Source organism: Ambystoma mexicanum, chromosome 11 (assembly GCF_040938575.1).
Source record: "Ambystoma mexicanum isolate Mex_15411 chromosome 11, UKY_AmexF1_1, whole genome shotgun sequence".
In the NCBI taxonomy this organism is placed as follows: domain Eukaryota; kingdom Metazoa; phylum Chordata; class Amphibia; order Caudata; family Ambystomatidae; genus Ambystoma; species Ambystoma mexicanum.
Window position 1 is genome coordinate 819,140,326 of NC_090934.1, and position 25,831 is coordinate 819,166,156.

General features: G+C 49.1%; 1 protein-coding gene across 1 annotated transcript in view; it reads right to left on the reverse strand.

Annotated features, from left to right (window-relative positions):
* PIK3C2A (phosphatidylinositol-4-phosphate 3-kinase catalytic subunit type 2 alpha) overlaps positions 1–25,831 on the reverse strand; it is a 2,027,647-nt gene that overhangs the window by 1,440,246 nt on the left and 561,570 nt on the right. Inside the window, exon 9 of the mRNA XM_069623772.1 lies at positions 14,138–14,284. Coding sequence (XP_069479873.1) covers positions 14,138–14,284 — 147 coding nt within the window. The remainder of the gene's footprint in view (positions 1–14,137; positions 14,285–25,831) is intronic.

The following is a 25,831-nucleotide window of genomic DNA, read 5'->3' on the forward strand; positions in this document are numbered from 1 at the left end:
TTGTTTTTTGCTTCTTTAGTTCTTGTGTCTAGTAAGTCTGTCCGACTTTGGGCTTCTGTTCTGAGTATGGCCTTGTCAATAAGTTCAACTGGGAAGGGTCTATCCTTAAATCTGGATTTCATAATCAAGTATTCTCGAAGTTTTTCTGCCTCCGAGGTAATTCTTTTCAAGTGAAGGCGTTGACTGTATGGTAAATTTTCTTTTAGATGCTTTGGGAGAAAACTGTAGAAATAAAACATACTCTTTACATCTGCAGGTTTTCTGTAGATTTGAGTTTTTAAACCAGAATTGGTCATCTCTATGGTGACATCTAGAAAGTTGACGTTTCTATTTTGTATTAACAATTAGAATGTGCATCCACATTGGAACAGACAGTAACTCACTAAGGTATTCCAGTTGATCTTAAAAAGAACATTGTTCTATCTTATTTATTTTTTTAAATCAATTTTATTTAGTTTTCATGTGAACAAATGACACATCGAAATTAAACAACGGTAGGCGCGAGCCTGAAATAACACATAAAATGGAGTCATAGATCTCTGCCGTTTTACCCTCCTAAACCCCTCCCCCCCTCTTATCACAGTGTGTGGATTCAGCTGGTCCGCCCAAGAGTGTCTCCGGGCAGCTCCCACCGGGCTCATGTAAGTCGGTGGTAGGCCGACTATCTGGGGTTAGTCATCAGATGTTCTGGGCTCAGATGGGTTTTGTGGGGCCGGGTCGCCCCTCTATGGGGGCATCAGGTTTCGTCCCCTTCGTTGTCAAACGCCTCCATAAACTGTCGCCACTCAGATTCTGTGCGTGAGCTCGAGCCCTGGATTGCTTTCGTTTGCTTTTCCATGTAGTAGATGTCCTTGGCCACTGCCACCCATTCTCTCTTACTGTGGAGGGCAGCTCTTTTCCAGGCTCTGGCCGCCAATAACAGGGAGTGTGTGTTAGGTCTGGAAGCTTTTCCCAATGTTCATCTTTTTGTTGTATTCCAAATATTAGTAACATGGGATCTAGTGGGTAGGGCCCCTCTCCTGCCTCCTTCAGCCAGCTGAGGACCTCCGTCCAGAATGCTTGGACCCTATCGCATGTCCACCACATGTGCCAGTAGTTGGCTTTTTCTCCACAACCGTGCCAACACTTGGGGACCACATCGGGGAACATCTTGGAGAGTTTAACTGGATCATACTGCCACCCATGAAGAAGTTTAACGGCATGTGTCTTATACTGGCAGGAGATTGTGGTCTTGTATGCCCTATTACAGAGGCGTCCCCAGAGTTTGTCTTCAAGTCTAATATTTAGATCCCCCTCCCATCTCCTCCTGAGGCCCCTGGTTGATCCTTCTCTGGTAGACAATAAAGCTCCGTAAAGGAGAGATATGAGTCCCTTCATTTCCACATGGTTGTCCAAGATTCTTTCAACTGGGGTGAGCTTTCGTTGCACACATGGTTTTAGTTTGTGTTTCATTAGGATGCCTTTAAGTCATAGATATAGGAGAGGGGAGAGAGTACGAACCTTTGATAAGGGCTCGCGGAAGCACGAGCAACTACTACACAATCCCCAGAGCCTCTTCTAGTTCTTGGATACCTATGAATGTCTCCTCCTTTACAAGTTGGCCGACCCTGCTTAGTCCGGCATCGAACCAGGGTTGATAGTGTTCGTGTCCCGGTATCATGTCCAGTACTGGTGTGGACCAAATGCGGCTCAAAGGGGAGGGCCATGTCGTTATTTTGTCGCTGTTGCCCTTACCTGCCAATGCCTTCCACATAGTGCATAGAATGGGATGGGCCTTAATTCTGTGTGGGAGCTTTTCAGAGAGACCCATAGCCATTCTCCCGCCGTGACCGGACTCAGAAGGGAGTTCTCTAGATATATCCATTGTTTATCGGGGTCTTCCCTGAGATGGGGGGCCAACGCTCTAAGATGGGCCGCTCTATGGTAGGCTTGATGGTCTGGGATGGCAAGTCCTCCTCTGTCTTTAGGAAGCGTGAGGGTTTCGTATCCCACTCTGTGTTTTTGGCCTTGCCATATGAATTCCAGCATACGTTGTTTAGCTTCTATGAGGTAAGCATCAGGGGCTTCGAGCGGGAGCATTTGAAAGACGTAAAGTACCCTGGGAAGAAGGTTCATTTTTATAGCGTTTATTCGTCCCATCCAGGATATTTGACCTTTTCCCCATCTCTCCATGTCTTTGAATATTTTATCAAACAGGGGAGGGTAATTGGCTTGATTCAAGTCTTCGTCGGGTCTGACGATGTTAATTCCCAGGTATGTTATCCCCTCGGTGCAAATTTGTAGTCCCATAGGGTCCAGTTCCTCCAGGTCCCTGTCTGAGTCCGAGGCAAACGGGAAGATCATTGATTTAGCTATGTTGATCTTGAACCCTGAGAAATCACCAAACCGTTCAATCATCTGTATGGCGGCGGGGACCGACCTAGCGGGGTCTCTCAAGTGTAGCAAGATATCATCGGCGTAAAGACCCAGCTTGAAGGTGCGGTCGCCTACATCAATGCCTCGTATACTAGCCGATCCTCTAATATATTCTGCTAGTACTTCCATAGTCATAGCGAACAGAAGCGGGGCAAGGGGGCAGCCCTGCCTGGTCCCCCTCTGGAGGTTGAAGATGCGAGATAGGTGCCCATTTACTGTAACTCTGGCTGATGGGGTCACATACAGGGCCCCAATCGCCCGGCAGATTCCCTCTCCCAGTTTTTGGAGCACGCTATGTAGGAAAACCCAATCAACCCGGTCAAATGCCTTTTCGGCGTCAATGGACACCAGGACCGAGTTACACCCCCTTGGCCTGCCTCCCTCATGAGATGTAAGGTCTTCCTAAGGGTGTCCGCCCCATCTTCCTTTTATGAAACCCACTTGATCCGAGTGGATAAGCCGGGCATATGATCCTCGAGCCGGGTAGCAAGGATTCTAGTGAACAATTTGGAATCCACATTCAAAAGAGAGATCGGTCTATAAAAGCGGCAGTCCGCCGGGTCCTTCCCCTCCTTTGGAATCACTGTAATGAGGGCTTTACCAAAAGACGGGGGGGGGGGGGCTTTCCCAGTTGTCATTATGTTGGAAAAGAGGCCTGCCAAGAAGCCTGCCAGGTGGCCCGCGAAGGCCTTGTAGAAGCCTGCGGTGAACCCGTCCTCTCCCGGGGCTCTACCCAGCTTCAGTCCTGCAATTGCCCCGAGTACCTCTTCCTCTGTTATCGAGGTGTCTAAAGTGGTCGCCACCGTGGGGCTAAGGGCAGGGAGAGTGACTCCGCCGAGGTATGTACCAAACTCCTCCTGATCCATGTTCCCTTCCCTTGTGTACAGGGTCTCATAGAAACCTGCAAAATTTTCGGCTATGCCTTCCGGGTCCGATCTCTCTCCTCCCACACTACTTGTTATCTTGGTAACCCATCTATCCACTCTCTGGCCCCGGAGTTTGGCTGCCAGCATGGCGTCGGCCTTGTCACCTTTCTCATAGTATCTTTGGCGGAGGTGCTGTAGGCCAGCCACCACTTTGCCCATTTCCAGTTCCCTCAGTTCCTGTCTCTTCCCTCTTGCATTATCCAGGTCTCTTTCCTTCTCCACCTCCCCCCTTCCCTCCGACTGCTCTAGTTGGAGTATTTCCGACCTCAGTTTATGTGCGAGGAGGGTCCTGAGTCTTTTTTTGGAAGCCCCCTCTCTAATCAGTCTCCCCCTCCAAGTGGCCTTCGCTGCTTCCCAAACCATCTCACAGCTAACTTTGCCCGTCTCATTAAATTCAAAGAATTCACTGATTGCGGTTATCATTTCCTCCTTAAAAACTACATCTCTGAGGAGGAAGTCATTGCATTTCCATAAGGAGTCTCTGGGTTTCAGGCCTGCCATGCTGATGTCCAACCAGACCATGTCATGGTCCGACCAGCTGGACGGCCTTTTCTCACAGGCCTCTATTCTACTCATATGCTGATGCCCCGCAAATAGGTAGTCAATTCTGGTTCTCGTACCATGGGCCGCGGAGAAGAAAGTGTATCCCCTCCTAGTAGGATGTAATTCCCTCCAAATATCTACCAGCCCATAACTCCACATCAGGACTCTGAAGCCACCCTGGGGTCCTCTTCCATGACTGTCTCGGGGGGCGATTTCACCGCTATGGTCTCGTTCCCAATCCACCCACATATTGAAGTCTCCCCCCATGAGTAGGAGTCCCTCCGCCTTTGCCATCACTTCTCCCAGCGCTTCTCTGAGGAATTCACTCTGGCCTACATTGGGGCAGTATATTGCTACCAGGGAAATCCTTGAATCACCTAGGTTACCCGACACCACCATGGCTCTCCCATCTTCTCTTTCCCACCGTGTCACTTCCGTGAGCTTTTGGTCTCTATGCAGAATGATACCTGTACCCCCTTTTTTTGAGTGGCCAGATGCCCAAAAGGTCTGACCCATGTGTGCTCCCGGAATGGCCCTCTCCTGCCCTTTTAACGTTCTAGTTTCTTGAACCATGAGGACATCTAATCTTGCGTTTTTCATTTCCCTCCCCAGCAGGGAGCGCTTCGCTGGCGAATTTAGCCCCTTGACATTAAGTGAACCCAGCCTAAGGGTCTCGACCCGGCCCCTCATCTCACTGTCTAACATCAGGACTTTTCCTCATCGTCTCCTCCCATCCGGCGTCGTGGGAGCTGTACTTATTCCATTTGTGACAAGAACCATGCTGAATCCGTAAGTGTGAGAAGCGAGTGTGCCTGTCTCCCCCAATTCCCCCCTCCCCCGCAAACTTAGGACGCCTGCCAACGGGCAAGCCACCAGGGTGAAAGTGTGTCCATCCACCACAGTTCTCCTGCTTAACTCTGTGTCCCCGGTCGGGGGTGTAGAACTGTTACCTTAACCACTTTTGTTGGGGCGCGATCATGTTCTTAATCTTCTACATCGTTCCTCGTTGGGGTATTCGGTTTCCTGAATATTCTTCTACCTACGCTTTCTTCTATGTGGACCAGGGGCCCTCCGGTTCTCTACTGTTCTCTGCTGATGCTTGTATTTCCTCTTCATTGTTTTCTGTCTGAGTGTCCCCAACACTTGCAACACGTGTGAGGCCTCTTTGCCGTTAATTACTCTGTAGTCCATTCCGGCCCTCTCAAAGGAAAGAGCAAAGGGGAACGACCATCTGTACCTTATGTCCTGACTTGTCAGCCATTGTGTGAGCGAGCGGCAGTCTCGTCTACGGGTGAGCGTGAGTGCAGACAAGTCTTGGAAGATTTTAATAGTGTCCCCTTCGAAGAGGAAGTTGCCCAGCTTCTTAGCTTTCTCCAAGACCTCCATCTTTTCTCTGTAGCAGAGAAAGCGCACCACAATCGATCTAGGGCCTCCCCCTCTGGCACCACCGCCTCGATGCGCTCTTTCTAGCTGGACTTCCTTTTCCCCTTCCAATGCAAAGAGTTGATTTATTAGGCCCTGGACCTTCCGCCCCACCTCCGCTGCTGTCTCTCCTTTTTGCTGGGTCACTCCTATGATGCATAGGTTGTTACGGCATTCCCTGTTTTCGAGATCATCCATCTTCAGGACCATGTCCTCTTCTCTCACTTCCAGGTCCGTCAGCCTCGCCTCACATTTCATGTCCAGTAGATCCATTTGGAGATGATTGTTTTCCATGCCCTCCATTTTATCTTCAAGGGTATCAACTCTCCTCCTTAGGTCTACCACAGCGGCCTGGATGTCTATACGGATAGCCTTGATCTCGTGGAGGATGTCTTTGAGGTCTTCTCTGGTAAGTGCCGTGGTGGGGGGGGCGTCCTCTGCCAACATGGTAGATCCGGGGTTGCCGCTCTGGGTTGAGGGTGTCCAACGGAAACGTTGAAGTGAGCGGATTGAATTATAGGGCGAGGTTTGCTCCAGGGTGGCTCCCTCTATGTGTCCCTCAGGACGGTGTATCTGGTGAGGCTCCTCTTGTGGGATTCTGTGGGTCCCCTTAATGTTGGGGCCATCTCTTCGCCCTGGGGGCGCCCCTCTCCTGTGTGGTGCTCTCTGGCGGCCCGCGGGTTATATCCCCTGTCCTTTTTAACACGGGTGAATTTGCTCCCGCCCCCACACAGGACTGGAGCGGGTCTGCGTTGTGTCACCAGGCGCCTGGGGCCGGGGGGGCTCCAGTACGGTGCGTTCCCGTTTCACTGCGGCGTTATGCAAGCAGCGATTTCATGGGTAGGGGGTATCCCCTGTTCCTTTCACTGCCGGGCGTGTGGGCGATGCCTCTCAGGCCCAACCCCAGGCGCTAGATGGATACGGCCGGCGGGGGGGGGGGGGTTTCTTCTCCGCGCCCCGTCAGCCCAGTTCCCTCCTCGCCTCTCGCCGTTTCCGGCGTGTGTCTCTGGGCCCAGACTCGACCCGCGTAGGATCCCGAGGGGGTGGGGGGCCCGCTGGCCCTGCTCGGGAGTCGACGGGCTTCTGGTGTGCCCTCCTCACCTCAGTTGGCCCGACGTTCCTCTCTTTGCTGCCGCCCCCCGGACAGCCTCCGTCTCCTCCTCTGTACCGTATTGCTGCGGTATTGTGCTCCGGTGCTTTCGCTAACACAGGATCCCTTCACGAGGGGTTGCGTCCTTCGGGGGAGCTTTTCTCAGCGTCTGGCCTCCGCATTCACCTCCGTGTGTGCAGCCGGGGGTCCCGCTCCTTCCTGTCTTCTCCGGCCTCTCCTCCGGGGCCCGCGACCCTGGGGTGCGAGTCGCCGCCCGGGTCCGGAATGCGTGGTGCTCTGGGGGGGGAAGGGGGGCCCGCACGCCCCGCGCCGCTCTCTGAGGCGCTCGGGTGATTTGGGGTGATTTTGCGGGATGGGGTCTCCGCACCGGTGTGGCGCCTCAGGCGGGCCGCTCAGGGGCAGACCTCTCTCGGCTTTGGCTCCAAATCCCGGCCGGGGATTCTCTCAGCCTGCTAGGCCCTGTGGTGGTGGCGGAGCTCGAGCCTCAGAGGTCCGTCATGCTCCGCGCCCCCGGTGGTCTCCTTGTTCTATCTTATTATTGATTGTTTTTCTATCTTTCAAATAGAATGTGCATCCACATTGGAACAGTAAATGGTTTTTGTAAACAAACCCACTTAGGTATTCCAGTGGACCTTAATAAGAACATAGTTCTTTGTCTACTGATTGGTTCTCTATCCTTTAATCTGCCTCAACCTCTTTCTATTTTGAACTGCGCAAATACTGTGTCTAGTTAGGTATAGGACGACACACACAATCTTTACTTTTCTCTTTTTCCATATGCACTAGTGTATACACACTTCAGCTCTCTTTACTTGGTGAATATACAGCAAATCCCCTGTTTTTCACATTGAAGTCTGGTTCATCATTTGCATGCGCATGAGAAACGTCACTTGTATGACGTAGGTCGCGCATGGGCAAATCTTTAGTCATTTCTCTGACTTATTATAATCGTCATACGCATGCGCGTATGGTAAATCACTTGTGTGACGTAGAGTACCCGAAAAACACATGCGCACTTGTGCTGCCGCACCACGCATGCACGCCTGCGCGTGAGAGTAGGCACAGTATTTAAAGCCAGTCTTCATGGTGGAGTTGCATCCTCGTATCGGTTAATGGACCCACTATGAAAACTTGATACTTCTACAAGTATACGCACAAGTAAGTTTCTATGCGGACTCTCCCGTATTTCCACACCACGCGTCTTCAACGTTATGGGCACCTTGCTGACCCAACTATCATTTTTTGTATTACTCCTTAGCGGGACTTCTTCTCACTATTCGAACTTCACCCATTGACAGTGCAGAGAGAAATAGGTTCACGGAAGCACCGCCTCTTCCTCATTTCTAAATGTAGCACTTCAGCCTCTCTTGCTACAAGTCCCTTGAACCTTATTTTTAGGTTTTATAATGCAGAATCCTTAGACTCCATTATATTCACACTAGATTTCTCCTATTTTCAGTTAGGCGCTCAACATAATGAAGAATTGTGACTACATCTCAGAAGTTCAAATATGCGATATTGATTGTCTGCTTCTACACTATCCCTTCATTTTATTCAACATACCTTAGTTGGTAAGTTTACCTTACACCCCTGTGATTTACTGCTCTGTACTACCTTAATTCACTCTTTATTTTGATCTCCCTTTTCTGTTCTAAAGACTGTTTCTAAAACAAGTGAAGATTATGCCCCATCTCAGTTTCAGTATAGATGACCTGATCAATAATTCTAACCAAAAGCACTATCAGAATGTAGGGTCTATGTAGGGCTTTGAAAAAGTACCTGTATCCTGTTAAAAACCGGTTTGTTTTTTTGTATATTGGATTTACCAAATATTGTATATAGGAGATTAAATAATATATATGATATACTATATATGGATTATTTTGCTGAGTTATGGTTATTCTTTTTTATTTTCATAGAAACTTAAGAAATTGTGCCTTTGCCCCTGAAGAAGAGTGAAAAACTCAAAACGCGTTGGGCGCTATTATGTATTTTGTACAATAAAAATGTTGAATTTTTTGTAAAAATCTTCTGTCTAAAGAAATGGTTCTTACCACATCAATTTATTCTAAAAAGCTTTTGAAATAACTCACTGAATTAGTATATAACTTAATTGAATGATTGTTCTGTTGTCACAGATTATTGATAGTGTGCAGGGGACGGGAGTTCCCAAAATCCTTTGGGAACAACCACTTTTTGTCTCTATGTATCCAACCTAGATGCCAAGGTTGAGCCTATTCCCCCCTGCACCTTAAATTTACTTCCTACATTTCATGCTCCTAATTTACCTGATCATTATTATCCCTTACCCGTATCATATATAGGTGTGCCTCTTGGTTCTACGCATTTCTCTTACCTTTTGTTTTTATAGGATATTTGAAAAAAAATAATTGTGAACTGTGGAGAATAATAGCATGGTACATTGTTGTATTAACAAAATAGATTAACACAATTTAATTCATACTGTGTGCATTAGATTATTAGTGTATTTAAAAGTCCACTGGTCCGGATGGAGTGTGTAAGGGGTCCCTCTTAGATTTTAAGAGATTTATTGTGGATTGGTATACATCGTCAAAGTAAGCAAAGAGCCATCAAGTAAAAAGGGACAGATACTACGTATCATAACTGCACTTCACTGTAAGGTGATCTGTGCAATTGTAAAAATATAAGAATTCCAAAAAAGAGACGAAGTCTCACACTACTGGCAGTCTTGGAGACAAGTCAGTTGCCCCATAAGAATGAACAAAACACGGAAGGAAAGTAAAGCAGGCCGCTTTACTGACCTCAAATAGTCAGGACAGTGTTAAAAGAGAAGCAAAAAGCCTGAGTTCCATAGGAACCTATAGAGGGAAAGGTGTAAAAAGTGCATCTTTCCTATGACTCACGTCATGCTTTTAGGACTGTTAGAAGAAAACCAGCATTCAGATAATGAAACTTTATAGATAATAAACTTTAGAGACGCTGCCTTACGACCGTACCAGCCGTTATGCACCCTGAAGACCAAACAAATTTCTTAACACAGCAAGGGTGTTTAATGAGGTTTACAGGCCCAAAACACCCTGTACAGCCAGAGGGTGGGGTCTATGAAGCCTTTATAACCCACGTTGCTCATAATAGTATGTGGTGTACATTGGCCTCAAGAACCCACTGTTAGGGAGAATTCTCAGAAATGTGCTAATTCCCTTCTACCTTCAAGACCCCAGCTCCTTTGCTGGACTTTTAGGACTTTTAATTTCTATCCTGGAGAGAGTAGGACCTTTTCCCCCACTCATGTATTTATCATTAATTTGAACACTGTTTCTTTTGACTTTGGAGTCTGACAAACTCCATAGGCATCATCTTTACATTGTGACATGCAGCACCTTCAGTGCAGTAGCACAGGGAAGTCTCTCAGATTTCCCAAAGGTTTAAATACCTTCTCTTGGTTAAACTACTGTTTCCAAGAGCAGTGGAGTGAAATTGACTTTACTTAAATTGTGTAACTTTCTAGACCCAGCGCACACTATCTTACAATAGGGTGGTGGAGGGGTTAGTTAGTATCCCCTTTGTCTAGTTTCTCATGTAACATTTTTGTGTTATACTTTCTACAATTAATGACTGGTGGCAGTGGTTTACTTTTTCCTACCATTGCGTGTTTCTAACGCGGGCTGCAATTGCAGCTGCAGTAAAGCACCCATGCGTGCCCATTTTGTCAAAATGGCCCCCGTCTTCTTTTTGTGCCATTTCTTGTTGGAAAGGTCCTTTGAGATTTACTCTGCGCGTCAAACCAGGTTTGGTCCCTTTGTTCGTTTTGGCTTTGGCAGAATTCACCAGTGAAGCCTGCCTCTGGTTCCAGCGCGTCTGGTAGGGCAGGAAGCGAGGGAGGTGCCCGAAAGTCTCTGTGCTTAATCCTCTTGGTTACAGGAATGCACCCAAAGGTGATTGGCTGGCTGTCCACGGAGGGCAACCACCCTGCTGTGTCATTGACAGCTAGGCTGTGAATGAATGGGAGAAACATACATAAAAGGCGAGGTCTTTTGCTTGGAAGGCAAAGTCGACCACTGGAAGAAGGAATCTGAAGAATAACTTGGAAAATACGCCTGCTGCAACTCCTGGACCATTGTTTTGCCCGGTAAAGCCCTGCTGCAGTGCTTAAACTCTGAATTTGCCTCGACTAGAGAAGCCCTGCAAAGGATGACCTCTCCCCTTGGGATGGTGGGACCAATCGACCTCAAGACAAACTCATCTCGAAATCCTCTCAGAGCTGGCTGTACTTCCATTGCTGCTGCAGGAACCGGTTGCCAGTGAGAGGAACACCAGAATAGAATGTCGTCTTCAAGTCGGACCCGAGCTCCAGGAAGATCCTCCGGACTCCGATGAAGCAGGACTGACCAAGCCCGAGCCACCTCAGAGTGCTGGACCCCAGGTGCGAGGAAAGTCCATAAGGTATCCGAGAACCATAGTGGTTCTATTTGCGAGAAGCTGAAACCGCGAAGTGCAGCTGATCTGAAGTTTGCCCATTGCTGCCGCCGACCTTCAATTCGTAGTGCAGGAGTCTCCAGACGTTCTCCCTCTTGTCACCACGACCGAGGCCAAGGAACAACAGCATCTGCAGACCTACAACTGGAACAGAAACCAGCTGGAACCAATTTCTTCAGACACAAGGTACTGTAAAACTAAGGGGTACTTACCTCTTGTTGTGTAGCCTTGCTAGCTCTCAGTTGAGACTTGTCCTGGTTGCTTTTGCAGAGTTGTTTGCAGCTTTGCCCCTCACCAGCCTCCCAGCTTGTGGCCCAACAGGGATTACATTTTCTGCAATGACTTCTAAAACATTGTGCAAGACTTTTTACTTACCTTCAAGAAGTGCTTCAGCTCCCTAGACTTTGCTCAGTTGGCATTGACTGTCCTGGCTCCCTGAAACACTCTTCTATCCTCTGAATTTGTGCTTTAACTATCCCTCAACAAACGTCACACATTCTATAACTTGTGTAGCTGGGAAAGAGTTAATTTACTTTGCATTGGGGGTTCAAAAGTACTTACCTGCTTAAGAATATTTGTTAACCTTTGTCTTATTCCCTAAATATTTTCCTTTTGACACCAAACTCAGTATTGCTCTAAATGTACCAGTGATATATCAATGTCCAAAGTGTCCTAGTTATTTAAGTCACCTCAGGGTGTAGGCATTGTCTGTGTGCCATCCCAAATGGTTATCTACTGATTTTTTGAAACTGAAAGTGTGTATTTGTGCAGTATATTTTGTGTTACATATATTGCTCCCTTCTTAAGAAGGCTTATTCAAACTGACTGTTAAATAAATAATTGTTTAATCAAGAAACCTTGAGTGTAAGAGTTTTTTGGGGATAAGTGTCACTGTGAAACTCTGTGTTAAAACCCTACAGCTCACACTGTCCCCTCTTGAGATAAGCCTGGCTTATCAGTCACTCTACCAACTTGTGTAGTACATGCTTATACCAAAGGTGGGGTTAACTATTGCCAAGAGGACACGGCTGGTGCTGTCTCCCACAGGGTACTGCATACAATCTTGCCTAACACCCACCAACTCTCTAAGACAGAAGGGGCTCACTAAGGACAATCCTGCTCTCTGGTCTCTTTTGGGTTTGTCCCTCCCTAGCCTAGGCTTCACTAACTTCCAAAATTGGCACTAGAGATCCGTAACCCTGACTGTTTAAATCTGACTGACTGGCGGTGAGGGTAAAGGCAGCCAACTTATCGTACACTCTACAGGAGTTTTCCACACTGGCCCAACTCACTGACCATTTCCCCTCATTGTGTTCACAACCATTTTGCCACTTTCTTTAATGCACTTTTATTGGGGGTGCAGGTTCAGGGATTTTTTTCACATTTCGGGGAAGGTGTAAAAGGGTGGTATGGGTGCTTGGCCCCGTTAAAAATGACGCACAAAATGCAGGGGAAAGGCTGCAGTGAATTGGGCAGGCTATGATATGATGTACCAAATCTGAATTTTCTACGTATATCCTACACTGGGGTCCCACAATAAGGAAAGAGCTCAAGAAGGGGTGCCTTTCAATCACCCTGGTGCCAATTAGTCAAACTCTTACGCACTTGTATGCCTCACCCTGCTGCTCTATGCTTCCGTGTACTCTTCTTCTCTTCCCCCACTCTCGTCTCTCGCTTTTCTGTGCCTCCAATTGTCTTCCACCTACTACTACTACTCTCCCCTATCCACTCTACTACACCCCCATTCCACTACTCTTCACTCCACCCAAACCTCCCAGTCACCCTCCTGCCACTCCCAGTCAATATTACTGATACCCCTAATCTCTTACTTAGTCTTACTCACCTTACACGCACTCTCACAGCCAAGTACAACTTTCAATCAACAGCCAATACTTCACATAGAAACTGCTTTCAGCAATCTTACTCCACACTCCTCTGCCCCACTCTTCCTCTGCCTAGTTTGTTGGTCTGCCGCCTTCTCCTCCGTGGACTTCACTAGAACCACCCATACTGCCATGTCCTTTCTGCCAGCTTTCTCCTCGACTGGTTGTCTGTGTCAGCTGGTCCCAATGAGCCAAGTTACATGGATCAGAGAGCATGCAAAGTGTTCAAAGCCTGGCTCCTTTTCGTATGGGGGACCGTCGGCTCTCTATATTGGCGGTGCGCTACAATTATTTTCAATTTCAAAGTTGTCTGTGTTGGAATTGCTGGTTTGGCTCACATGGTGCCCGGCTGCTTTCCTGCTTGTCGCTGTCCCTCTCCTGAGTTTTCGCTGCAAGGACTTCTGATAGCTGCCTTCCTACGGTATGAAAAAAAAACAATGGCCACATGCTGCAGAGCACACATGGGGCAAACAAAGTGGTACTTTTTACATTTAGCCAGGCACACGTAGAAGTGACAGATACTGAGGCCTGCCCTACTCCTTCACTCTGCCCCTGTGGCAGGACTTGTTTTGGCAAGTAGCCTTGTAGGCCCCATCACCTTTTGGCAGAGTCAGGTGTCTGCCCCTGCCCCTGCCCCAATATATAAATTCATGGAAGTTAATACATAAACCTGCTAGGCGGTAGCAGGGAATAGGCTGTGCGTATATTCTGCTCTGCCGGTAGCCTTAGAATAGATCACACAGAACATTCTTTCAACATGGCAAGGGGTATAATGAAGATCATTAGTACGCAAATGTGCATTCTTTTAAAACCGATTTTCCATAGAAAAAAACAGTCTTTTAGAGAAAAGAAGCAGGTGGATTAGTTTTAGATGCTAAGGGAATGGCTGACTGTTGGGAAGGAGACATTTTGCAGTAAGAGTGTTTCAAACTCCATTTGACTGAAGAACAAAGACACTAAGAGCATCACTGTAGCTGTGAAAACCTTTAACTTACTTGCTCATCCAATTCATACTCAACAGAAGAAATATCACTGGGATACATTTCCTACGGCAACTACCAGGCTTACAGGAATGAGCTCTCAAGCAAAACATATGGAAGCAATAGCAAGTTGCAAAAAGTAATAAGTATGCCAGAAACACATTTACAAATTCTTTGAAGGACATCTATCCAGATAGCTTCTTTTGATGGTGTGTATGTATTGCTGCCTTTTGTCACAGCCTTGTCTCATCATAGAAAAGTGACATGGTTTAGAGATAAGATGATACATGGTTGAAACAAAATACATTAAAAATAGGCATACATCACATAATATGGCATTTACAGAAGGCTTATTTTCTTTATTTGTTAGTTGATGAAGCAGATAAGAAGAATGGTTACCTCTGGACTTTTACTCCTTGGAAGATTAACAGCTCTCTTTAGCTTCTTTACAGAGTCTGTTACAGCCAAAGTTTCGATTCCACCTAGTTCACTGCAGATTTTTCTGACTGCCTTAACCACATGTTCTACTGATTTGTGCTGATTATTCTATTGAATGCAAAATATAAACATGTCAAATACCTAAACCATGCATTCATTCTACTTAAGAATGTGTTTTCAAATGAATTATGCATAAATGAACACAAGATGATGAAATCCCTGAAAGTTTCTGTAAAGCTAAAAAGTGTAATGTTCAAGAACCTTAAGGTACATTTCAAGAATCCAATTATCTCTGGTTTATGTGATAATAGCGTATGTGTTAATAGCTCAGTAAAACATGCCCAAACTGAAATGTACCCATTTCTTTATAAAAAAAAAAAAAATCAAACTTTAGATCTTCAATATGTCAGCGATCTGGTCTCTTTTACATCTTCCTGTTCGCACATCTAATCTGTTTGGTCTGCACTTTCCTGCATTGCTTAGTTCGCTTATCCCAAACCGCTCTGTATTGTTAGACTAGCTGGGCCACATGTTTGTGTTAGTTCAGTCATGAACATTTTTACTATGACGCCTCACTCTGTAGGCTTTCGCCAACTGTTTACAAAAGCAGGTCACCATGATCTGCTTCTAAAATGCCCTTGTGCCCTGCTACAGTTGTTATAGGCAAATAAAAAAACATCTCAAACACCAGTCGTGCACTGCATACCTTTTAAGTGACCCTCAATTGAAGGATTTGACCAGTGTTTTTTCAATAAGGCACCCGTTTCCTAATGTGACTTTCCAAAACATACCAACTAGCCTATTTGAAAGGAACATTCAATGATGGATCAGCATTTCACAGAAGGATCAATGTTGCAGGCTAATTAGGAGTGCGCTACTGATAGAACTCAGCTGCCATTGCCTTACAACTTCTGAGCCCTAGATGGGTCTGGTCTTTTTGGAAGTCTAGATATTTCATAACATGTCAGTGCCTCTCAAAGCTTAGCATGTTTGGGTCAGTGCTAGTCGCATGTCAAGCATGTGCTGTCAATAGGCTGCTGGGGATGGAGCAGTAGCAGCTACAGGTCTGACCAGTGTATCTGAAGGACTTGCTGGGCTACAGAGCCACCTTCAACAAGTTAAAACTCTAACGACGGTTCTCCCCAATAACAGAAAACAAGCATTGGCAATGCCAATAGTGTTGGCGTTTACTGTTCTTTGCATTTATAAGCACCAGGGTGCAAGGAGGAGAGTGCACATTTCTTTTTTAAACCTTTCTTTAATGATTTTCAAAACAGTTAAACCATTCAACAACATCAAACTCAAGTAAAACCCCCTCCCTAACCCACCCATACCCATCTCGACATGTTGACACCCATCACATTTATATACAGCCGGATTCCATGGTTCTCATTGCTTCTGTGTAGTTACATGTTACAAGGCCTCGTAGTTTCCACTCTCTCGTTTGCTTGCACTCTGCCAGATCTCGCCTATGTAGATTAGTTTAGTTCAACGCAAATTCTCAAACTAGCCATACTGTTATCATGGGTCCCGTCCCTACCTGTCGTTGTGAAGTTTTTTTGTTGTTGTTTAGGGCGAGCCCTCCTCCCCTGTTTTCCAGTCTGCATAGTATTGTCTAAAGGGGGGCCAGTAGTCAATTGGTCGGCTTCTGGCTGGTAGAGACTGTGTGTATCTGTTTTCCCTTTGTTCGCAGGTGTTCATAAATTCTAGCCATCAGGTGAACACAGGTGCAGTTTGTTTCCCCCATTATCTATCAATAAGATAAGTTGCTGTTACCGAGGCCATCCCTAGAAGGTTCTTTTCCCTTCTGGGGCCTTTTCCAATCAGCGGTAAAAGCCATAGTTCTGGTATGTAAGCCCGGTTCGTCGATATCATTACGGACATGGTTTCCTCTATCCCTCTCCAGAAGGGTCGAATACAAGAACATTCCCATACTACATGATAAAAGTTGGCGTCTCCCTCGTTGCATCGTACACACTCTGAGGGTCTTTCGGGGTATATTCTATGTAGTTTAGCTGGGGAGTATTAAACCTGTTGAAGGAATTTGTAATGGATGAGCCTGAGCCGACTATTCATGGACAGTTTACGGGTTTGCATGCCAATAAGCCTCCAATTCTCTTTGCTGATAACCACACCCAGGGCCTGCTCCGAGCGAGTCATGTACCTCTGATTGTGTATCTTATCCTTACTCCTGGCCATTTTGTATATGGCGGAGACCAGTTTTTTGGAGGATAGTGGTTTCAGCACATAGTGCAGGATGGAATGAATGTTGGGCGCCAATGGGAATTCGGGCCACTTTAGGTCTCAGTAGCTCCCCGAGCCTGTAGTACATAAGCAGGGTTACTGCAGTTAATTCCCTGCTAGTTTGCAGGGCTAGGAAGTATAGGAATAGGTCTGGGTATTCCAGCCCGCCCTCTTCATATGGCCCAGTGCGAGTGTCATACAATATTCTAGCTTGTTTGCCCACCCAGGACAGCCTGATCATGAAACGTTTGATACGGGCCCAGAGGTGTTGAGGTGGCCATATGGGTACATTATTGAATATGTAGAGCAATTGAGGGAGTATGACCATTTTAGCTAGTGCTATGCGCACCGCTTGTGATATGGGCAGTAGTATCCAGGATTCCACTTTATGTTCCAGCTGACTCAGTGTTTTCATGCAATTACCCACGTACATTGCTCCTATCATAGTGGTTACCATGATTCCCAGATAGCGCATACCCTGGGGGCACCAGCGGAAGTGTTGGCCGATGTACGCCTGTTGCATCTTTGGGGTCAAGGGTAGCACCTCGGATTTGTTCCAATTAATCCATAGACCGAATGTACTTGTCTCAAGTTTCAGCGGGAGAAGGTTTACCCTGGGGTGTTTAACGTATAACAGGATATCATCCGCGTATAGTGAAATAATGTTAAGGTATGACTGTATTTGCACGCCTCGGTGGACATGTAGCTCCCTAATATGACAGGCAAGCGGTTCCCATCACTAGCGGAAATAATATCAGACAGAAGGTGCAGCCCTGCCATGTGCCTCTGGTCGGGTGATTAAACTGCTGCAATCCAGTTCGTGTATACCGCCACCCTGGGGGCCGTGTACAGGAGTCGAATCCATCTAATGAAAGCGAGTCCTAGCCCAGAGCGTCTGAGCACTTCAAAAGGAAGGGCCACTCGACGGAGTCGAAGGCCTTTTCAGCATCCAGCGCTGCTATTGCTATGAGGACTTCACAGTTTACATTATGCATGATTTCAAATAGCCGTCTTAGACTATGTTGCGTTGAGCGACCCAGGATAAAGCCTGCCGGATTTGGGTGGCCCAGTGCTGGCATATATGGGAGTAGCCTTTGTGCCAATATTTTCACAAGGATTTTATGATCGATATTAATTAATGACAATGGTCTGTATGATGCGCATTTAGGGGAGCTTTCTCGGGTTTGAGAAGTACTGTGACTATGGCTGTTCTCGTGGATTCTGGGAGGATTCCAGTTCTTAATGCGTTCTCATACATGTCACGCAGGCTGGGGAGCATGATATCTAGGTAGGGTTTAATACATTTTGCGGTTATGCCATCATTTCCAGGGGCCTTGCCATTCTGAAGGGAAGAAACCTCCCTCTGGATCTCTTAGTCCGTTATAGGGCTGTTTAGCTCCCCCCCCCCCTGTTCTGGGTCTAACCAGCCCAGGGCCACCTTGTCCAGGTATTGCATCATTATGCCATACCACGCTTCAACATAAGATAACTGCTCGTAGTATTCCCGAAAGACTGTTAATCCCAGCTAGGTCTTTAACAAGCTGGCCAGTGTGGTCCTCGATGTCCATTATGATAGGATATGATGATATGATGGTTACACTCACCTTGTCTCTGCGGAGGCGTTGGGGCACGGTTGTAGCCCTCCCTGAACTTGAATCACCCCCTTCAGGCCTCTCCCTCAGTAGAAAAGCTGTGAGCGGTGGTACGTGGTGATACTGCTCCTGCGTGGAGATAAGAATGCGTGAGTGCGCCAATCTGTGATTGTTGTACCTCTCAAACCCTTCACCCCAAAGTACGGTTTCTGTGAGCATACGCCAGCCCATAAAGCTCACCTGTGAATTATGGAAGATAAGCTCTCCGTCCTGCTACTTCTGGCAGGGGCGCATCAAATGGGATCCAATTCCTTCACTGATCCCTGATAAGGATTAGTCCAATCCAGCTGTGACTATGCTTCTCCTTATGATTGGTAAGTCTTTCTTGAGCTCTTGTGATGCTGTTCGTTCTGTTTACTGTCTTTATATGTTGCTCCTATTTATGCCCGCAATAATGTTTCTCTTCTTGATTTCTTCCCTTAGATGGAAATGCGGCCTCAATGCAGTTATGAGACCCGAGACACGGCCGGATGGAAGATGAATTCTACCGCAATGTTCGACAGCAGGTAAATGATGGTTTGAGGAAAAGCGCAAAGTATGGTGAAGCGCAACCTTAAACTGACTGTTTTTTCAATGTCTAACCTTGTCCTCTGTTTTTCCTTGCAGGCGCTGCTGTCCACGATGGAGCGTGTCGTGCTGCGGTGCCAAGATGAAGATTTCGGCGTTCCGGAAAGTGTAAAGACGAATACTTGGTTCGCCGAAGAGATGTACAGGTAAGAACAGCTTCCCCCAGTTCGTAAGTGTGCTGGCAGGAAGCAGGATGTCCAGGAAGCAGGATCTTCAAAGGTAAGTCTGACCTCAGGAGACAGTGAGTGTTACACTGCTTGCAAGTGCAGAATAACGCGAAGCGTCTGTCTTGAGGATTGGGGCAGCTTATATAGCTGAGATCGTGGGCAAGCCCATTAGGGCCGGTTTAATAGCCACACCCTGCCACTCCTAGAGAGTGAGCACGTGTGAAGGCAATCCATTAGCAGCCACACCCAAGAATACACTTGGGGCTGCTTAATGGATGGAATGTTCAAGGTTAATGCATCTGAAGAGTGCTATGTCTATAATAAAAGCTTTTTGGTGTTAAATGGATGTTCTTGTTTACTTTTGTTCATGAGCCTGGCGCCAAAGGCGCTAGGACAGTGTCCACCTAGGTCTCCTGTGCATGCGACCCCTGCATGCCTGTGCCCCTGACTTCATGACCAGGACAATGATAGATTATTTATAACGCGCTTAATACCCAGAGGTTTCTAAGCGCGGACCCGGGGATCGAACCTGTTTCTGTGTCGTCTTGCTTCCAAGGCGAGTACGTTGCCCCTAAGCTATCCTCCCGCTCCCGTTCCTCGTTCCTGTTTTACAGCCCAGGCTAGTGTTTTACTGGGGCCGACTCCCTCGCCATACCTAGCTGCTGCTATCGGGTACCCTTTAAATCTTTCTTCTCTAATTGCCAGTTGGTGTAATTCCTCCCTCAGCTTCCTCAGTGACTCTTGTATGCCTTCTGTGTCCCCCGTACCCTGTCTATTTTCCAGGTCTTTGATAGTATACTCCGTTTTACCCATGGATCTGCGTAGGGATTTCAGTACCCCCCCTTCCTTGGAGATACAGCATCCTCTTATATATACATTAAAGGCCTCCCAGATAATGTCTGGGTCGGGGCCGAAGTCAATGTTGGTCGAGAAGTATGTCTGTACATCTTGGCCTATTTCTTCTCGAAATGCCCAGTCTTCTAAGGCCACACCCCTGAACCTTCAGCGCACATGTCTAGGGGGGCTGTGGGGGCGGAGAGGCGGACCAAGACGGGGGAGTGTTCTGAAAGAGTGCGGGGGTGTATTATTGCTTCCACTACGTTTCTGGCTATGGCGGAATTGGTCATGATGTAGTCAAAGCATGACGAACCGCCATGTACGCCTGAAAAGAAGGTGTATTCTTTATTGGTTGGATACATATCGCGCCAGATGTCGTTTAGGTCATGATACTCTGCAATAGCTGGCCAAGTCTGTGCAGCTTGCGGTAGTGTTTGCTGTATTGTCGCAGGTCTGTCCAATTCCATTTTGAGGGCCATGTTAAAGTCTCTTACCCATATAACATCATACCCAGGGAACTTGTGTATGTGACTAGCACATCTATGAAAAAACTCGGAGTCAGTATTCGGAGCATAGATATTTATCAGAAGGATTTTTGACCCACGTATTTCCCCAGCCAGAGTCACACATCTCCAATCCTCGTCTCCTATTCTCTCGAGTAGCCTAAACTATAGGGAGTTGTGTATATAAAATTGCCACACCTCTAGAGTGTGTTGTGAACGAGGAGCTGTACCTCTGTATCCCCCCCATCCAGGCAGTCCTGGCAGGGGAGCCTCACAGGCCAGTTGTGTTTCTTGTATGCATAATATGTTCACTTTATGATTCCTGCTATAGTTTGAAATCAACCGTGATTTTTTTCTGGTTCAGGGGCCACGTATATTCCAGGACATTATTGACACCAAGCTATTCAGTCTCCCTTCTGAGGTGGCCTCATCTTTTGTGTAAGTGTATGGTAATGCGGTTCGGTATCTGTATTTGTCCATGCTCTCATTGTGCGTGGTTCTACCGGCCTTGTCGTGTAGTCAGTCTGTGTGAAGGTAGGAGAACTCCTTTGTGCGTGTGTTGACATGTCGTTCTCCCCCCCTCCCCCCAATCCCAGTGACCCAAAATTTGTGGGGTCTACCCTCCTTCCCAACCACGCTAGAAACTATAACCTAACGGGTGCCTACCCTCCCCTCTCCCGTGACTTCCCCATAATAAAATTTTCAAAAAGGTCAGCAGTGTATGTGGAAAATGGGGCGCTGAGGGCAGTCGGCACAATACGTATGGCGCCAACCGTTATCTAGTGGTCCGCACTGCCAATCCGTATCCCGGGGGCTCTAGTACTTGGGCCCCAGGACATGTTACATTTTTGCATCATTTGTAAAGGATATGGCAGTGGCATTCAGGCCAAGTATTTAGGTGACCCTCCCGGGTCTGGAATGTTCATAGGGAAACGCTCTGCCGCTTCTGATGAGGTGAAAAACATTGTTCAACCATTGTGTTGTATCCGCAGTTTTGTCGGGTACATCATTGAGTATCGTATATCCTTTTTTTGCAAGATGTTTTTGACTGCTTGGAAAGTCTTTCGTTGTTCTTGAACAGACGGACTGAAGTCTGGGAAGAGACTGATTGTGCATAATCCCCATTTCAGCTTTTTCTTCTCCCTTGCAGGCCCGGAGTAGGGGGTCTCTGTCTCTGTAGCTGAATATTCTGGCTATGATAGGCCGTTCCGGTGCTCCGAGGGGATGTCAGCCACCACTGATCGGTGGGCCCGTTCTATCATGTACATGCTGGACACTGGGGGGTTCGCTAGGATCTCGACCAGCAGCTGCTCCACGAACCTCTCTATGTTGTCTATCTGTGTAGACTCTGGTACCCCCAGGATGCACATGTTGTTGCGTCTTGAGCGCCCTTCCAGGTCCTCGTTCTTTGCAATCACTTTTTTTACTGTTGTGGGTCAGTCATTTTGCTTTGCAATATAGCTACTTTGGCCTCTCCCTCTCCGATTCTCTGCTCTGCCTCGGTCATCTGCGCGCATCTTGCTGTGGTGCTAAGGTGGAGACGGTTGTCACCTTACTTTCATTGTCTGTTTCATTGATACAGAGGGACTGTGTTGGAGGGTTCTCTATGGTTGGGCGATACGGTGGGCACCCCTCTCTTTATGCTGCTTAAGTGGCTTTAGCAGGGTTTGGTGCAGTCGGAATGCTTGTATTGACTGCGGGAGAACGCCTCACTCCCGATGCTGATAGGTTAAGGGTGCTGTCTCCGCTCGGCTAGCGAGTTGCTGATTCTGGTTTCTGGGGCGGGCAAGCATAGCAGTGTGGTGAGGAGCCGCGTCCGTGACAGCTGCAGGTATAGTTGTCCCTCGCCAGTAGTTTCTGTTTGAGCCAGTGTTGTAGGACGGGTCTTGCGTTGCCGCTGACACCTTCCCGCGCAAATATCCCTAGGGGCCGGATTATGCCTCTCCTGCGGGCTGCGCCGTCGCGAGGCGAGTCACCCTTCCCCCCACTCTCTCGGCCTGCAACAAGGGTTGCCGGCGCACTGTTATAACAGCGCTACTCCCAGATTTCCGATCAAGATGACACTGCGTCCTGGGGTACTCCAGATCATAAGGACACTCCGTTAGTTCTCGGGGGTGAATGTGACTGCTGGACTGAGGATTTTAGAGAGGATTTATCAGTCGGCGTCTGAGGTTTTCAGGCAGCGGCCATCTTGGACCGTTGCGCAACAGCGCCCCCGAGAGTGCACATTTTTAAAGGAGGATGTGATAAAGGCCGCAGGTGTGCAATGGAATGAGAAGGGGAATAGAGCAACTGAGGTGCCGATAATGAGCAAGAGAACATATGAGCAAGAAAGAGTGAGAGAGTAAGAGAAAACGTGAGTGTGAAAGGAAGGATGAGAGAAAAAGTCAGGGCTGAGAGCAAAGCTGAGAGTTGGAGAACAGGGAACAACTTCAAGAGTGCCAGAGAGAGGGGGGAGAGCGCGCGCAAGGGGAGAGCGGAACGGCACGTGCTGGGGGGAGAGAGCAGCGACAGGCACACTGGGGGGAGAGAGCAGCGACGGGCGCGCTGGGGGAGAGAGCGCGACAGCGTGTGGGGGAGAGAGTCCAACAGCGTGTGGGGGAGAGGGGGCGGCAGCGCACGCGCAGAGAGGGGGCGGCAGCGCACGCGCAGAGAGGGGGCGGCAGCGCACGCGCAGAGAGGGGGCGGCAGCGCACGCGCAGAGAGGGGGCGGCAGCGCACGCGCAGAGAGGGGGCGGAGGCGCACGCGCAGAGAGGGGGCGGCAGCGCACGCGCAGAGAGGGGGCGGCAGCGCGCGCACGGAGAGCAAGAGCGACAGCGCGCACGGAGAGCAAGAGCGACAGCGCGCACGGAGAGCAAGAGCGACAGCGCGCACGGAGAGCAAGAGCGACAGCGCGCACGGAGAGCAAGAGCGACAGCGCGCACGGTGAGCAAGAGCGACAGCGCGCACGGAGAGCGAGAGCGCGCGCAGAGAGCGAGAGCGACAGCGCGCGCGGAGAGCAAGAGCGACAGCGCGCGCGGAGAGCAAGAACGACAGCGCGCGCGGAGAGCAAGAGCGACAGCGCGCGCGGAGAGCAAGAGCGACAGCGCGCGCGGAGAGCAAGAGCGACAGCGCGCGCGGAGAGCAAGAGCGACAGCGCGCGCGGAGAGCAAGAGCGACAGCGCGCGCGGAGAGCAAGAGCGACAGCGCGCGCGGAGAGCAAGAGCGACTTTGTGCGGACCACTACACCAGGGCTAACAACGTCCTGCTGGGATATGAGCCAAATGACAAATGCCTGACTTTGCCCAAATAATGTTTACACAGAGCACATTAACAAGTGCGGGTTCGTCAATCAGCACCTAAACCCATCACGGCACCTGCAGGGATAAGGGAGCAACAAGTTAGGCAAAAAAGAAATTTGTGAAGATACAATTTGGATTACACAAATAGGAACAGGTGCGTTTGTAGTCAGAGTTCTTGCTTCTCCAGCATGGGGTCTGGCATGGATTCACATGCTCATGAATATTCCCCGTCGTCAGGCTGGGAATCCTCGGTAAAGAAAAAAATCAGTATCAGTTTCGTTCCTGATCTGTCTTTCTTAGTAGTAATCAATCACTGATCTCTGGGTCATACTGCCCCCAGCCAATGACTGCCCTCTCCCTAAACCCTGCCTCTGGCAGCCATCCTCAGAAGTGTTGGGAGTCCTCGTGTTTAGGTCTCGAGTTTTTTTGCTGCGTTTTCACGCTTTTTCAGGAGATTTTCTCTTTTTTTTCGGTTTAATCGAGCCTCAAGCTCCACCGTTTCTACTTCCGACAACGGGGACCCGTTTCGGAATTCTTCTACGCCCCTCAAGGGTGAAGTTTTCATCGAGTTTACACTTCTTGGAGGATTCCAGAAGATCTGCGGCCTACCTCAACGGACATGGCCCAGGACAAGGGAAGCTCGACGCCCGGATCCAAGCTGTTCAGGTGTTGCCCTGGATGCGGATTACAGAACGTTTTCAAGGAGGACGAGCATTCGCGATGTCTCTACTGTCTTCATGAGGACAAGACGCACGTGGAGAAAGACTGCGTTCTGCAAGAACCTTTCGGAACGGACCAAACAAGATCGTCGTTACAGCCTCGCCGCTTGGCTGGAGAAGGGCACAGCAGGTGATAAGGCGAAGAAGTCTGAGCGGGCTTCTAAGTCCTGTGAGGGCGCCCCGGCGACGGGGGCCCATCAGAAGGCCAAGCACTGCGAGTCTGCGGGCATCGGGAGCGCCGAAAGGTCGGGCTCTTCGGCTGCCAAGCAGGGCGCTACTTCCCCGGCACGTTCGACTATGAGCCAGCGCTCTGTTTCGGGGAAGAGGAAGTCCAAGAACCCGGGTAAGCCGCTGGAGCGGACCCGGTCGATCTCGAAGGGGAAGCGAGGCACTGACCCTCCCCCCAAGGCGAAGGCCCAGGATGCACCTACGGTGGTGAGGGCTTTGATCCACCCGGCAAAGGCCTCTACCGAAGTGGTCGCTGCGACCCTGGTGAAGCCGGCTGAGACTACGCCAGTGGAAACGCCTTCTGGGCCCAGAGTATCCCTGCCACCGCGGAGGGAATCCTCTTTCCAGCCCATCGTTAAGACCCCCGTGAAGTCCCCGGCAGAAAAAGAGGGGGGGAGGGCCGGTGGCCATTACAGACTCGGAATCAGCCTCTGAGGAGGAGCTGGTGGAAACCGAGAAGGGCCTCAACGAAAGGTCCATAGGCCTCAACGAGAAGTTCATAGGCCTCAACGAGAGGTTCGAGAAGGTTCGATCCCAGGGGGCGGTCCCTGCTGACGTGATCGAAGATAGCGACGATGATGACGAAGAGGGCCCAGTGGAGTGGCCATCCCGTCCGTCGCAGCCATTACCCGAGCCCCAGGATATCTCGGCGGCCATTTTGTTGGCAATCCAATCCTTATGTACCGAGATAAGGACGAGATTACCACGGACCCCGACAGAGGATCCAGAACCAAGCCCGTCGGGAAGCCCTCCGAACAAGCGGAGGAGAGTCCACCCCGCTCTGCCCTTCGTGCCTGCGAGACCGGTGGACCCCTCATCTCCCTCGCCGGACCCTAGAGAGGATACGACGATGGATACTGCGACGGGGACGGATGATGACGGCGGCGGTGACACAGTGGACATCCCATCATCACCCCCCCTGCGGGCGTCTTCAGCCGACGAAATTGGCTCTTTCCACGCCATGATAACCAGGGCATCCAAGCTCTTCCAGCTCTGCCCTGAAGAACAGAAAAAGGAGGGGTTTCTGTACCAATGACGAGAGCCCAAGAGGAAGACGGTCCTCGCGGTGCCTTTACCCGACGACATCTGGGACGAGGGGCTTGCTGTCCTCACGAACCCTTCCACGACACCCGCCAAGAGGGACAGGTACGAGAAGAAGTACCGAGTCCCTGATGCCGCCCCCTTGTGCCTCAGGGCCCAGCCCACGCCGGACTCTGTCGTCACGGCAGCGGCTAAGAAGAAGGCAGCGGGTGCAGCGGCTTCAATTTCCACTTCCCCGCCGGACAGCGAGGGCAAGAAGTTGGACTCTATGGGACGACGAGTCATCTCGTCGGCGGCAACGGCAATTAAGGCGGCCAATGCCTTAGCGATCGTGGCCCGCTACGACAGGGAGCTCTGGTTCAAGATAGCTCCCCTGCTAGACTTCCTACCTGATGACAAGAGGGCGGAGGCCCTA